Source organism: Leucoraja erinacea, chromosome 40 (genome assembly GCF_028641065.1).
Source record: "Leucoraja erinacea ecotype New England chromosome 40, Leri_hhj_1, whole genome shotgun sequence".
In the NCBI taxonomy this organism is placed as follows: Eukaryota; Metazoa; Chordata; class Chondrichthyes; order Rajiformes; family Rajidae; genus Leucoraja; species Leucoraja erinaceus.
Window position 1 is genome coordinate 7,767,023 of NC_073416.1, and position 16,463 is coordinate 7,783,485.

Here is a 16,463-nt window from a genome sequence, read left to right on the forward strand (position 1 = left end):
AAAAAGGTAAATATTCTCCATTTTAACTATTTTTTAAAATTCTGGCAGGTTTCCTTTCTTCAAGGAAGGACACTTGTAAACCATTTTGGTTTTTATACCAATTCAACACCCTCTGGTTACTTTTACCATTTAATTCCACTTAATGTAAATTCTCAAACGACAGTTTGAACTTGTATTCTCTGTATTACTATTCTAGGCTCCTAAATTACTATTCAAATAACATAAGTACCACACTACACATAATTATAGCCACAGTAGAGTCATTGAGGTGAGTTTAATTGAGCAGCAGGGACTTCCACACATACATAAGCATTCAGCTCTCTTCGGGATTACAATATTTGTCTTTTAACGTAATACCTACCATATTCCTGAAGCTGGCACTGGTGGTTTTTGTGGCATTACTAAATTCCAACAAACTGCTACTGTTCGTGATCTCGCCTGTGTTTTCACTGGAGTAAAAGATACGATGATTTCAGGTTTAAGACAAACTATTTCAATCCTATTATTGAAGCTATTAAATCCAGATTTTACCCAGAGGATACAACTTAAAATACCACAAAGCACAAAGAGTAGTAACCTACTCAATCTATTAAAAAAACCCACATGAATGGTTCTTGGACTGGTCTGTGCAAAACCTATTTGGGATTAGCTATGGGCTGATAGGTAGACAAAGTGTCGCACTGTAACATCAAATAACCTGCCAGCAATCTCTATTTTTTGGTTCACACCTGAATAATATTAATGCTCTCTTGGGTCAGATGGTGCAGCGATAGCTGGCATCTGCAGAACGGGTTTGACTCAACAATCTAATCCATTGTTGGAGGATAAGGGGGAAATCTTTTAGGACCGAGATGAGAAAAACATTTTTCACACAGAGAGTGGTGAATCTCTGGAATTCTCTGCCACAGAAGGTAGTTGAGGCCACAGTTCATTGTCTATATTTAAGAGGGAGTTAGATGTGGCCCTTGTGGCTAAAGGGATCAGGGGGTATGGAGAGAAGGCAGGGACGGATACTGAGTTGGATGATCAGCCATGATCACATTGAATGGCGGTGCAGGCTCGAAGGGCCGAATGGCCTCTACTCCTGCACCTATTGTCTATGTTTCTATTGTTATATTCCACTTTTATTCAGCCATTATTCTGATGACATTTGAGAAACGTGAAAACAGATGTGGCATTTCGGAAATGTTTGCGTCTGTCTCTGTTTTGCGTGGAGTACTTGACGTCAAGATGTGCTGCTCTATTATAATCTCCAATTATATCAAGCGTTTGTATATTCTCACCATCCGTAGAGAACACACACACTCTTTTCCCCCCCACAGATGGTTAAACGAGAAATAAGGGGCATAGGTTTAAAGAGAGGGGCAAGATGTACTAGGAACTGGAAGGGTAATTCCCCCCCCCCGCTCTGTGAGGGTGGTACATATATGGACTGAGCTACTAGAGGAAGTATTTGAGGCAGGTACACACTTAGTCAAGTACATGGACAGGAAAGCCAATCTGCAAATGATCATGAGGCAAGGACGTAGACAACAATGCTGGAGAAACTCAGCGGGTGAGGCAGCATCTATGGAGCGAAGGAATAGGTGACGTTTCGGGTCGAGACCCTTCTGGAAACTCAGCGGGTGAGGCAGCATCTATGGAGCGAAGGAATAGGTGACGTTTCGGGTCGAGACCCTTCTGGAAACTCAGCGGGTGAGGCAGCATCTATGGAGCGAAGGAATAGGTGACGTCACCTTATTCCTTCGCTCCATAGATGCTGCCTCACCCGCTGAGTTTCACCTGCATTTTTGTCTACCTTCGATTTTTTTCAGCATCTTTCTTAAACACGAGGTGAGAATAGGAGAGTTGAGATCCCATGGTGGTTCTGCCGCTGCAGGAAGTTCGAGAGACAGTCACGGGGAATTGAAAACTCGAGGATGCGAATGTGCAAACGATTTTTCCAGCCCTGCACTGTTGGATTTTTCTTACCTCTGCATATTCTCATGCTGTCTCATAACTCTGGCCTGTTGCTCTGTAATAATGATGGCTTTCACAATGGGAGGTTTTGTTTGTGCATTCAGCTTCACGCCAAACAGAAATCGAACAGTCGAGGAGAACTTGCTTTGGGTCTTTAGCACCTGTGGGGGCTGTTTTTCCACAAGGAATGCACTGTAGAAACATGGAACAAAATGTGTGTTAACTAGTGGTTTTGACAGCTTTTTCCCCCAAACCAACTTTAGAAATCACATTCATAATTTCTTTGCTTCAACTAATTCGCACACCCTGGCTTTAGGTAATGTCTGACCACAGCTAAGCTCAATTTTCTCCTTGGTCTCTATGGGGAGTTACATTTTCCCCAACTCGATGCCAAAATCAAGAGCAGAGAAGAGTGGAAGTGAGCTATCTCCCCCCTCCCCCCCCACCCTCCTTTCTGCCGTTGTTGCATGCAGGTGCCAAAGCATTCATCCTGGAAAATATAGCAACTTCTACTAACATTAGTATGATCAGAAATGGCAAGCTATATCTGTTTTTACTTTATTATTTTTGCCTCATCCAATGTTACTAACGCACACAAGAGATACAAACATGCCGATACACGTGTAGACTAACCGGCAGAAGCAATTTAGCGGCCACAGTTTCAAACCTTGCCATTTTCTCCTGACATTCAGACTTGGTGAATTTCAACGTTCAAACCCATGAGGCAAAATTCTGCTTCACTCCTCGATTCACACGTTCTCAGTGGAGGTAACTTGTATGGTTTAAATAAGTTGTGATTTGCGCAAAGAGAACTCGGTGGCTGCTGTGTGCACTTGCCGGATTGCAGCGGGAGTGGCGAAGAGGAGTTACTTGTGGCACAGCATAGTTTTGGGTGCATTATCTCGAAATTAAGTTGATCATAAATCCTATGCCACACGTCGGGCTTACTTTACACCAGAACACGTTCAGAAAATCATGTTGTTTGCGCTTGCAGCTTGAGATTGATTTTGGATACGAGTGTATTTGGTTGGCAACCTCCGTTTGCTAGTATAATCAAGTGGTAATAAAGGAGTTACCTTCTAACCAAGTTACTGAGTAAGGAGGAGAGCTTCTCGGGCACTCCTGATATCTGGTCAACAGCAACATCTTCCTGTGTGCTAATCAGCGCAAGTTCTTTCTGAATCTGACAGTTCATTTCCGCAAGTTTATCACACCTGGAATAAGAGCAGACTTTAACATCGACACTTAACCCTAATTCAAAAGAACACACCAAGAATTTGGTCAACCAGAACTCTAGAAAGCTCAGACTATTCACTATAAGACCCAAACTGCAATTACAATGGATGGTGACATTCTAAAATGTTCTGCGCAAGTCTCCTTATTGTATACTGTAACTCAATGCGATTGTATTGTGGGTGTACCTACACTAGAAGGAATGCCATGGGTCAAGGTGTGGCTCTTATGGGAAATTAAGGAGAGGCAAGAAGGCTGGCCTTCCCAGCAATATCCACTGACTGAGAATCAACAATACCAAGAAATAAATGGCTGTAACTAACTGGCATCTTGACACCGGAGTGAAGTGCCAGCAACGTGAGCAATTTAAAGAACAGGACCTAAAATGATTGGAGGTAGGAACAACACACTAAGGGCCCTAATACCCTCAAGTAAGCGTGTGGCCATTTATTCACAATGCTTCCAATCTCCGCTCATATATAGACCTGACAACTTAGTCCCCTTACACTGATTCTGAGCACTAGTCAATTGCTAGTGCTGGACTAACTCAGCAGGTCAGCCAGCATCTCTGGAGAACATGGAGAGGCAATGTTTTGAGTTGCCATCATTCTTTAGACTGACTGTCTGAAGAAGGGACCCGACCCAAAATGTTACCTCTCCACGTTCTCCAGAGGTGCTGGCTGACCTGCTGAGTTACTCCAGCACTCTGTGTCTTTTTGTGTATAAACCAGCATCTGCAGGCTATTTCCTACTAGTCGAAGGCAGATACTCAAGCCTGCCCCACCTTTCAGCTGATCTCAACTGGTCAGCCCAGTTCATCCACCTCCTCTTCTGTACTTAAATGTCAAACCTTTTGAAAATGTGTATGCCTCTAGCTCGTGATTAATTTGTTGAAGTGGTATACCATTGACTGTAGCTCATTACAGCCAAGGCAATGGTTAGTGCATTAAAATTGATTTCCGTCTCCTTGGGCAGGGGGCGGGGGGGGGATTCTCTCACTTTGGATTCCAAGGTGACCTAGTGCTTGTAAATTCACAAACCACAGTAACAAACAGAAAATACAATGGTCTAAATATACCAATGTGCCCAGCAAATCAGATCTGGAAGAAATGCTCCTGGCTCAGTATCATTTGTAGCCTCCAGTACCAGTGCCCCACTTCACAGAGTTGCCTGCATGTAGCATCAGTAGGTCACCTGTAGCATTAGACTTGCCTGACAACAATATCACAACTCCAGCATTCATTTGCTATTTTCCTTTCTCTGGTTCTCATTGAGTGAGTGGTGTTTGAACAATCAACCCTATTCCAGTGCCGTATTGCCTATATTCCATGCTGGGACACCCTCAAGTAGAGCAATTGTTCCTTGTTTCAAGCCGATTGCTCAAGCTCTGACTGGTAATGGTAAGAGGGAGGGCAGCAGAGCGGCAAATGTCACCAGCAACAGGTCGGAGGAACAAATTGACTGAAGGAAGCTAATCGAAGGTGACAACAACACTGATGTTGACCAGCTCAAAGGTGGGGAGTCTGAAAGAAATCAGTGGAACAGAAGCAAATGCTATGTGCAAGACTGCCCCACATTCAATTTCTTATCTTAAAAGCGAATTGCAATGCAGTTAAATGCTTGCAATCTAAAAGATCAAAAACTCAACAATGCAAGATATTCCATGAGCATTGACATTTTATTTTGGGTGTTAACCTTTCTACCTGTTTTGCAATCACAGTGACATCTTCAGCTAACTTCCCCCCCCACACAAAATATAAAATGAATAACTAACCGGTCATTCAACAGAAAGGTGATTAGTTTGTATATGCATCATATCACTGGATAGGTGGTTACAAGATTATAATAATTGATATATTAGGTTTTAATTTCAGATCTTTATTTAACAAACTAAGTATAAATTGCGCAGAAGTAATGGTGGAATTTTAAACTCGTGGCTCTGGGTAACTGGTTCAGGCTTCTGGATTACTAGGCCAGGAATATAAACACTCTCCCAATCTGAAGTTTAGCGCCTACGTGCCAATTTATTGGTAAATGACTGCACGGCAAATGGACTGAATCTCATTCCTCACCATTCCTGAAGTGACCCCAGGTTGTCCTCAAAGTAGGCACCATTTCCTGACAGCTGAAGTCGTCGCTTCCAGTTGAGAATCATATTCAGCACCAGGCCCTGGACCTGCTCCAGAGATCTCACCGCTTCCAAGATGCTGTAATTTCTCTTCTGTTAAAAAGCCATTCAAAAACCCAAAAGATGCATTGTTAGCCTTAAAGCAGGTTTACCCTGCTGACTGGATCCAAGGTAGCAACATAATTCAATATCCACTTGCCCCAATACACTTTGTACTTAATCCCATCAGAAGCACAGCACAAGAGAGACCAGTTTACCAATTTGGGCACAGATCAGAGCGTCATTGTGCATGTCACAAGTACAGTTTAGTAAATGCAATACGTCTTCAGGTTGTTGATACATGTTTGGGTGGTGCTTATACACCAGGCATTATGGCTATTGGAGAATTGCAAAGCAAAGCTAAAATAAGAAAACAGACCAAGTCATGGATACGATCATTTGGGGAGCACAGTCTATGATGCTACAAATTAGTTTGAGATTTCCTTCTATATACAAACTCTACTCTGTTTGTGTGGCTCCCCCTTTACAGTAAGCCTAGCTGACTAAATAATTTGTCCCTCGTTTAATCCCCAATGTCTTCCACCTGTGAACATTTATATAGTAAACATTTCTATTCATTTTCTGTACAATTTTGTAAAAATGTCCATATCATTGTAAGGAAGGAATATTGAATTATAACCTCAGACTTCAGAGTTTTGGCAATCCAAAATACTGCCCCGTCAACATTGCTCTAAACGTCTGATGCCCAAGCACACTCAGTTCAAAACAGAAATCTAATAGTCCCTTCCTGCAGTCCTCACCTAAACAAAGAATGCAGCTGGTAAACCTCAACTTGCCATGCACTGCTCTCAGAGTAATATAGAATATTGAGCCTTGTTGATTGAGGTGTAACCAAGTGTGTAATATATATTAATGTGCAATCACTACTGAATATCCTCTTTGGCCCTGAAGGACTAATTTTGTGTGTACGGAATCCATTTCCCTCAAAATCATTATTTTAAAATCCCATGGATTTTGTAACTATAGGAATAAAAATGTATTATTATTTTAGGTCATTCTGCTTGTACCTTAATCTATACAGTGCCCTCCATAATGTTTGGGACAAAGACCCATCATTTATTTATTTGCCTGTACTCCACAATTTGAGATTTGTAGTAGAAAAAAAAAATCACATGTGGTTAAAAATCACATTGTCAGATTTTAATAAAGGCCATTTTTACACATTTTGGTTTCACCGTGTAGAAATGACATCATCGGTGTTGCATTGCTCAGATCCCCAGTAAAAGATGCCTTGTCGCAAATGATGTCAGGAAAAATGAAATTCACACCACAGAACAGTCACAAATGCTGCCCCCATGCCACTGACTGGGAAATCAAGGCCATTTATGTAGTTGCGTGTCTTGTTGCTTTTTTGGTATGACAAATCAAATTACTTGTGTGTTTTTCCATACTTGGCTACTAAATTATTTACAATGAATCACAATTAACTCCGAGTCTCCAGTGTAATAAAGTTAATCGCCCTTTTCCCTCTCGGTCAATCTACAATCATGAATTGCTTTTTAGTTGTAATATTAGACAATTACTTTATGATCTGATCTTTTGGTCTCCTTTCTAACCACTTCACTGATGTTTTGAAATGCCAGTCCCTCATTTGAAACGTAGCTAAACTGAAAAGCCCTTATTGGATTCTACACTGAGCAATTTCTCGATTGAAATTTCATCCTCAAAACATTTATGAAAGTAAGTTGCATCCTCTTCCTCGACAGTATCCAAATTTATTCTCCCAAACATTCAGTCCAGGATAAGATACAGTGCTGAATCACACCCACATATTACCCTTGCTTCTGGGAGATCCTTACACATTTCAAAAATCTCATCCTTAAGGACACTTCCCACAGACTCATCTCTTCCTACCTTTGTAAACAGCCACTTGTCCAGCTGGGTACACTGTGAGACAATGTGTGCCATTGACAAAATGCCCTATAGTTATTCTCTTCAGTTATTCTACTATACAGAACCTTCCAGGTAGCAACCTCTACGAAAAAGGGCAAAGGCAGCAAATGCTTGGGAATGCCATTCTCAGCAGGTTCCTCCTTTATAGGGTGGCACAGCGGTAGAGTTGCTGCCTCACAGCGCCAGAGACCTGGGTTTGATCCTGACTACGGGTGCTGTCTGTACGGAGTTTGTACGTTCTCCCCGTGACCTGCGTGGGTTTTCTCCAAGACCTTCGGTTTCCTCCCACACTCCAAAGACGTACAGATTTGTAGGTTAATTGGCTTGGTGTATGTATAAATTGTCCCTAGTGCGTGTAGAATAGTGTTAGTGTGCGGGGATCGCTGGTCGGCATGGACTCGGTGGGCCGAAGGGCCTGTTTCCGCGCTGTATCTCTGAACTAAACTAAGTCACACATTATCCTGACTTAGAAATGTCTCACTGTTCCCTCATTGTTGCCTTCCTCCAATACACAGTGGGAGCACCTTCTTCGACTTCTCTTGGGGCCGAGGATGCCTCGTTTCCCCACTGGTTCTGTGGATTCGAGTTGGTCCACAAGTCCTACATGATACCCACAGGTGGGGCAGGTGATGATGGACAGGGCAGGGGAGGGAGAATTGTCACCAGAAGGAAATCTAAATTGGTAGCTTTTTCTATCTTCTCAAGGGAATTAGTGTGAAATAATAAAACCTGGTAATGGCAACCTCCTTAAAATCAAATAAATAAAATAACTGCAATATTATGTCCCTCCGACACTTTTGGTCCTTTTACCTCTAGTCTTCCATATCCTTCCATGAGCAAACTCTTAAGACATTACATACTGCAGCCTGGAATTATCTCCCCGACCCCCTCCATTTCACTATAATCTCAATCTACAAAATCAAAACATCTCTTTTTCACTCTGACTTCCCCTATTCTATTCCTGAATCCAGCTTAGTGCTTGCTGATTCTTCCGTTACCGCCTTGGCACATTGTGTTGCATTTGGTGCTGTATAAAAGCAAGTTAATGTCTGCTGTACATTATTACTGTGTTGTAAGTAAAGAGGTTGTTTAGTCAATTCAGTTTAAAACCAGTGTTTTAATATCCTCTTGTGAATTGAGCTGCAATTTAAAGAAAATGGTAATAAGATGGAGGGGAGGGGGGGGGGGGGGGGAGAGACAGAGAGAGAGACAGAGAGAGAGACAGAGAGAGAGAGAGACAGACAGACAGAGAGAGAGACAGACAGAGAGAGAGAGAGACAGAGAGAGACAGAGAGACAGACAGAGAGACAGGCAGAGAGACAGGCAGAGAGACAGGCAGAGAGACAGGCAGAGAGACAGGCAGAGAGACAGGCAGAGAGACAGGCAGAGAGACAGGCAGAGAGACAGGCAGAGAGACAGGCAGAGAGAGAGAGAGAGAGAGAGACAGGCAGAGAGACAGGCAGAGAGACAGACAGAGAGACAGACAGAGAGACAGACAGAGAGACAGACAGAGAGACAGACAGAGAGACAGACAGAGAGACAGACAGAGAGACAGACAGAGAGACAGACAGAGAGACAGACAGAGAGACAGACAGAGAGACATAGGGACAGATATTTTTTACATTAGAAAGCTGGTTTATGACTGGTAGATGATAAGGAAGCCATTATATTTAAAGAATAGAAAAAAGATAAACATCTTTCAAGAATAACTGTTACATTATTAAAGATGAAAGATGCAGTTTAAAAAATCTAAATCAATATTAGATCAAAGATAGTGAGCAGAGGTGGCCAGTTACCTGTGCAATGCTAGACTGTACATACATGTAAAGGCAGGTGCCCAACAAGGGTGGGCAGATCCAAAGTCATTTCATGGATCAACCAAGCACTAATGCTGCAGCGTTCATTTGCGCTTGTTGTGACTGGCGTGGGTGAAAAGGCAGCCATCACTGAAAGCTTTTCCCTGAAGACACCTCTCTAACAAAACTTGTGTTGGTATAAACTTCACAAAGGAATACTCTTACTTTGTGATCACAAATTCACAGAACAGCTCTCAAAATCATTTCCTCCATTCAACACACAACTTCTCTTTCTCAAATGCTTGTGAGGGTGTAAATCGTTAATTCAAGCACTGTAACTTCTCAATTTATTGGCAAAAGCATCACATAGATTTTTTAAAATGATAGCTCCATCAATCTTCTATTAGCACATGCTGTTCCTCTTCAAAACAAAGTAACTAGCTGTAGGCCTGGCAAAATTGGCCTCTTGACTTTCCAAAGACATAAAAAAAGCTTTTGGCAGATCAGGTTCCGGAGAAGTTTTGAGTATTTATTGAAGTTGACACCGAGGCAAAGGGAATACTTGCATGCTTTATTGGTGCTTAATGTCTTTCAAAAATTCAAGATGCTTCACATTTAATATATTGCTTTGAAGTGCAGTTATTGTTATTAAAGCAAATGCAGCAGCCATTTTGCGCAGAGCGGGATTCATTTCTAGAATGACTCATGAATCCGATTGTGGAAAGAAGGTTGACCCAGGACACCAGAAGAACTGCTCATAACTACAAATAGAAAAGAGCCTTAAACTTTCATCTGAAGAATAACTAGCAGCATCCCCCCCCCCCCACCCCCCCCCCCCCCGTTATCAGCCCACGATTGTGAACTCGACTCCTTGTACAAAAACCTTCAGAGTCAGAAGAGTGAGCTGTCAATTGAGCCAAGTCAAACACATTGATTCGGGATGAAGTTACAGATTATAACTGGTATCTTGGTCATACAGTTTTGGGATGTTTCATCTTCAGTGGAAGTCCGTTGTAATCCATTTGCAAAGATGTGCACAGCTCCTTTCAAGCAGAGTAATGCAACAAATTTGGTCCACAGTTGTGCCAAATAATCCTCAACCTGAGGCATTGCATATCAGCTTCAGTCCAACAGCTGAAGCCATCTACCTCATTGGAGACCTTCAAACTATCTTCAATTGGACTTTACCTTGCAGTAAATCCTTTATCCTGTATACTGTGGACGGCTTGATTGTAATCTTTCCACTGTACCTCATACCATCATCAGTAATGAACTAAACTACACTAAAGCCAATGTTATAAGCTGAATGTTCTGGGTTATGTCCGACTATACATCCAGCATGCCGAGTTTCATTAAAAATTGAGGCTTATTGCGAGTAACACTGTGGATCTTGTAGCAGATAAAGTTATTTAATGTCATTTTTGTTCCCATTTATTAAGGCATTTCTATTCAGTTAAATCGTAGCATTTCCAGAAAACAAACATCTGATATGTGACAATTTTAGAAGGCTTCAGAGGAAATGTTTGCAAATTCTAGGACATTTGAATACAGTACCTCTGAACACAAGACGGTTACACAGTTGTTCATGGATATGCCCAACAGGTACCACCGAATTTAAGGCCTGTTGCACAATAAAGGCAGTCTTACTGGAGGTAAGCGCATGGTAGTGAAGAGATAAAAGGAGCACAGTTTCAATGGGTTAACTTGGATCAAACTCCAACATAACACATCAGATAATGAAAGAATGGAACAGGTGAACCATGTACAACCACAGACTTTGTACAACACCTAATCCCTGCAGATCCATAATAGTCCAGCTGGGTGTTGATCCATAGCCTTGACCATTGATCTAGTGACACAGGATACAAAGCAGGACAAATTCACCGTGGCTAATTACCACGTCAGTGGTCTAATCTAAATAAGTGGAAAGATGGAAAATGTCCTCAAACAGCAAAAAACAAAAACTTCTCACTCATGCTTATTTTGAGTTTTTACAAGTCCATGCCTTTTCAGCCTTGATCCAAGCATGAAGAAGAGAGCTGAATTCCAAAAGGACAGTGAGAAGCAAGTGGCTGCCCTTGACATCAGTGGAACACAAGACATTCCCTTCCATTTTTATCAGGGCGCCTTAATGAAAAGATAAAGGGAGCACAGTTTCAATGGGTTAAATTGGATCAAACTCCAACATAACACATATAACATAACGCATATAGTGGGAATTCTCTTACTTGCTGGAGTCAAACCATGCACCAAGGGAGATGGTTGTGATCATTGATGTTAATCTTCACAGCTCCCAAGAATTCCTCCAAGCACCGTTTTTGACCCAACCAAATTCAAATAGTTTCTTCAATGACCTTCCTTCCAAGGTCAGAAGTGGAGACATTTCCTGACGACTGTAGGATTTGCAACACCTTGGATAGGGAGGGAGAAAGCCCTTGCCCGTGTGAAGATAGACCCAAGCAACGTTCAGCCTTGGCAGTCAGTGGCAGTAACATCTGGGTCACTCATTCTTCAATAAATGAGACTATCTCACCAACTCGTCTTGACAGTCATCAGCAGAATAATAGTGACAAAAGCAAGCGGGAAGCTGGTCACACTGCAAAATACGACTCAAATCCTGAGTCCAGCAGCTACAAGGCACAGCTGGAATGCGATGGAATACTCTCCATTCATATGGATGAGGTCAGTGCCAACGTCCAAGTCATCCAGGACAACATGGCTGGCTTAAACCCCTGCCATAAACATTTACTCCCTCCACTACTGCTGCAGTCTTCTGCCTAGGACCATCTGCAAGATCCTCTTCTCTGACTTGCCAACGCTTCTTTGGCAAGACCTCCGATTTGGGAAACCACGGCAACAGATGCAGGCGATCAGTATCCCGTGCACGTTACCTCTGGACCGCATGCCTTTCTGACTACAAAATAGATTGCGGTTTCTTCATTGCTCTCTGATCAAAACCCTGGAGTTATCTCCTCAACATCATTGTGGGAGTAACCTCACCTCAAAACCACAGCAGGCTCAAGGGGGTAACTCAACTCAACTCCACCTTGAGCTAATTAAGGACAGACAATAAATACTGTGATGCTCACATTGTATTAAATACATTTTAAAAATGCTGGCAACATTTAGTAATCTTGTCATCCAACATTCAAACTGTGCTTTGGGCAGGGAGCAAGTGGTGCACATCCTTAGGAAGATATCAAGACAAATGCAAATTCTACTCTTACAGATTTCTGGAGCATGGCGTTTAGCTACCTAAACACGTCAATGGAGTGCATGCTTCCTCAGACTCACCCAGCGAACCAAAACATTTCTGACATTGGGTGGAGCCACTTCAAAATGGGAACAACTACCTTGATGATTGACAAAGGAAGTTACTTCCAGGAGAGTCCTTAAATCCATTCACACTGTCATGAAGGTACTCTATAAACATTCCCTGTGCTTGGCCAACTGCTTTGAACTCCAAACAGAAGTAAGCTCACCCTTCTATGATCGTCCCGTGTGCTCTTCTGCTGGTTTAGGCTCTCCTCCTGCTTGAACTCTGGCAGTGGGCTATTTGCTTGCTGCAGGTGCTGCTGAGCTAAAATAAAAACAATTGCGCAATGAACCTCAGATCTAGGAAGACTTTGCTAAGCACACAAACAATTGTTTGTCCTCCTAACCCAAGGGAGAATGCTCCGTCTCTCTGTCGCCAGCCGGCAGTAAACCTTCAGCCAAAGCTCTGCCCCCAGCACTTTCATCTCTGCTAGGAAACAGCACAGGCTTGGTTTCACAGTTGCCCCTTTAACGTGGCTCTTATGAGGATTTAACAAGTGTGCATAGCCCACCTCCATGCCATGCAATGTGCCAATGCAATACAAGCAAATGATGGAAGCAAATCTCATGGAAAATCTTGGATGCGGGAATGCAAACTTTCTGTGCGGAATAAAAATGATGCATTAAATATTTTGTCTCATCCTAAATAACCTTGTGATAGGAATGCTATCTCTGTTCAATGCCAGCTGATCTACTGTGTATTTCCAGCATTGTCTATGTTTACCTGACATTCTGATGGAAATACAAGATGTTTTAGTAAACTTATTATTTAATGGAGACATTATAAAGTTATATAATAATAAAGTATAAAGATTGAGAAATTGTCCAGATATGAAATACTGTAATGAGTTTCCAAATCGATGTTGTATTTGCCTCCTGGCTCCAGGGACACAGTTTGATCCTGATCCCAGGTACTGGTGTGTAGTCTGCAACTTCTGAGTTGTTTTGTGTCCTCCCACATCCCAAGACGTGCTGATTGATTAACTGGTTTCTGTAATTTGCCTCTTTGTATAAATTAATGGTGAAAAGAATCAAACGCAAATTGATCGCCACGTATGAAGGAGAATAATTTGCAGGGAACAGAGACATAATGAGGGAGAATTGCTCTCCTCTGAACCGCCATGGACACAACGGATCAAACGTCCTTCTGTGCAAGTGGAACATAAAATACTTCAGCATATTGAGCGTTCAACTTTGACATTTGCTTCGTACTCACACTGGTAACACTGCGCAAGTTGTTGCTGCTCATGTTCAAGAGCCTCATTGATTTGTTGAAAAGCACTGTGGTACATCTGAATGGTCTTGATCTTGTTGTTCAGTTGAGTTAGCTGCTGTAACACATTTGCATCTTCTTGCTTCAACCTCTCACTGTTGGTGGTTACAAACATTTGGGCTGGTACGGGGTTAGCGAGCCCAACAGTCACCTAGAGTAAAGCACGGGAGAATATATGCAATATACTTTCTTGGAAGTTTGTACAATATATGCCCTCCACAAAAAAATAACATTTACTTGGTAAATACACACCCATTTGTAAATTCCATCCATCAATATATATCTATTCTATTTTACAGAAGTCTCTTATTTGAAAAGCAAAAAAAACTGCTTTCAGGAATTCTAAAAGAAAAGCAGACACTGCTAGATATACTTGAAACGTTGCCTATTTCCTTCACTCCATAGATGCTGCTGCACCCGCTGAGTTTCTCCAGCACTTTTGTCTACCTTCGATTTTCCAGCATCTGCAGTTCCTTCTTAAACACTTTGTCTACTCCACTGCAAAATCTCCTCAAGGTATGCCTACTTTGAAGAAGTTCTCCTCCTCCCTCCGAAGAAACGTTGCCTATCTCCTTCGCCCCATAGATGCCGCTGCACCCGCTGAGTTTCTCCAGCACTTTTGTCTACACTGGATATACTCAGCAAGCCAGGCAGCATGGGGGAGAGAAGCAAAGCTGACTCCAGTGGTGTTAAAGGGAGTGCAGGAACCAACACCTCATGAGCCAAATGCTGAACGATTAGGACTTCAAAATCGTTGGATATGGGATCTGGCCAATTATGGGAGTTTTGCTGCATCTTCAATGTGACACAGAAAGTTTGAAATAGTTTGACGGATGCTTTTGTGGTGTTCATTAAAAGTTAAAATCTAAATGTCAGAATTTAGTGTGAGTTTTGACAGGTGTATCTTGAGTGGAATCATAAAATTGACTACTTTTACAAGCAGGTAAAAATGGTACCGGTACGCAAACCTTGCTGTTAGTGTCTATGGTAGATGTAGGTATGTTGCAAAACTTACCTTCAGCGGCGCTGCAGTTCTGCCGCTGCCCGTGTGCACGACTTTGGCGCCTTTGAGAGGGGGGCGGGTTTAAAACGCGATTTTCTCTAGGCTGTTGAAATCGATGTTGTTCAGCCTACTTAGTTGCTGACGAAAAATCGCTGCGAAATTCGTTCGCTGCAGCTATTTTTAAACTAAATTGGGTTATTTAATTGTTATAGTAGATTAAAAATCATCCTCTAAAACCGCGAACCCCGACAACGGGACGGATCTCATGTAGGGGACAAGGCAAGGTAGGTTGTTTATTTTTACATTAAAAAGGACTTCTTAAGATCCCTTTATTCAAAATTTTAAGTTGCGAATACGCGACTTGGGGGCCCATTCAATCCCACAGTATCTTTCTGGGCATATGGGCTACAAATCCACTGCAATGGCAACGTTCCAAACCAGCGCATTCGAGAAAAACCCACTGGCAAGCTGATTTAAATGGCCATTAATTTACAGCAATTGAACACTAAATCCCTTCCATTTGGCCTATAAATTAATGTCAATGAGATTTAAAAATCATGTTTTATTGTGAATTCTTGTGTGAATGTTCTTTGGACACTTAGGCTATTTAAAAATGTTAATCTTTCCTTAAGAAATGGATAGATGTTTAGATCTAGTAATTGAATTTTGTAATTAGCTACAATTGGGTAACTAACTAATTATATGCTTTAATTTCAAGTCATCCAAGTAAGATTGTTTAATATTTGTTTCAGAATGCTTCAATCTATAATAACTGAAAATTTATTTCAGTTCTCTTAATTTTTAATAAAGTTATGGGGTTTAGACTGTTCTCGATCACCGCTTTTGTGTTAAGTCAATGGAAAATCAATAGGGAACAAGATGCTAATTTCCGAGTATGAAAATGGCCATAACCTTTTTAATACTGAAGACATGAAAGTGAATTAGGTGTCAAATTAAACTTCTCTTTATGCTTTATCCGATGGGATAAATTACAGACTTGATTTTTTAAATCTCAAAATGTTGTAACATTGCCAGTAGATGGCCACCTGAAACGGTGTTGAAGCCGTTAAAGGGCCCGACTGCCTTATCTAATTCATAAATATTATTTTTTTTAATTTGGTAATATTTTAACAATATTAAAAATTATAAAAATGTGAAAATCTACCTTTAAAACGTTTAAAAGTGGTGCTGGTTCGCCACAATAAAAAGCATCAACAATAAGACAATTAAGGGCAGCACAGAGGTGCAGTGGTGGAGCCGCCACCTCACAGCGCCAGAGACCCGGGTTCAATCCTGACCTCGGGTGTAGTCTGGGTGGTGTTTGCATGTTCTCCCTGTGGCCGTGTGGGTTTTCTCTGGGTGCTCCGGTTTCTTCCCACATTCCACAGAAGTCCAGGTTTGTAGGTTAATTGGCTTCTGTAAATTACCCCTAGTGTGTACGATGTGAGAATGGGGTAACATACAACGTATGAAAGGGTGATCAATGGTCGGCATGGACTCGATGGGCCGAAGGGCCTGTTTCCATGCTGCATTTCTAAGCTAAGCTAAACAAAATTGTTTGTCCATAGTTTGGTGCAAATTAACTCATAGAAAACTCTTGGTGGACTGCTAGAAATGCCTCTGCAAATTAATCTAAACTGATGGGTTAAGATCAATAAAATAGACAGTTCTTTTGCTCTCCGATGTTTGTCTCCTGGACAAGAATCAACCTTTTGTTTAGGAAGGAACTGCAGGTTCTGGTTTAAACCGAAGATAGACACAAAAAGCTAGAGTAACTCCGTGGGTCTGATAGCATCAATGGAG

The 16,463-nt window shown here is 41.8% G+C and overlaps 1 protein-coding gene across 3 annotated transcripts in view; it reads right to left on the reverse strand.

Moving 5' to 3' along the window:
* Positions 1–16,463, reverse strand: part of LOC129714703 (signal transducer and activator of transcription 5B-like) — a 73,665-nt gene that overhangs the window by 17,500 nt on the left and 39,702 nt on the right. For all 3 annotated transcript variants that reach the window (XM_055664470.1, XM_055664469.1, XM_055664467.1), the window contains 6 exons: positions 13,601–13,808; positions 12,552–12,649; positions 5,265–5,413; positions 3,036–3,173; positions 1,972–2,151; positions 362–449 (listed from right to left, as the gene is read on the reverse strand). In XM_055664470.1, the coding sequence (XP_055520445.1) occupies positions 362–449; positions 1,972–2,151; positions 3,036–3,173; positions 5,265–5,413; positions 12,552–12,649; positions 13,601–13,808 (861 nt within the window). The remainder of the gene's footprint in view (positions 1–361; positions 450–1,971; positions 2,152–3,035; positions 3,174–5,264; positions 5,414–12,551; positions 12,650–13,600; positions 13,809–16,463) is intronic.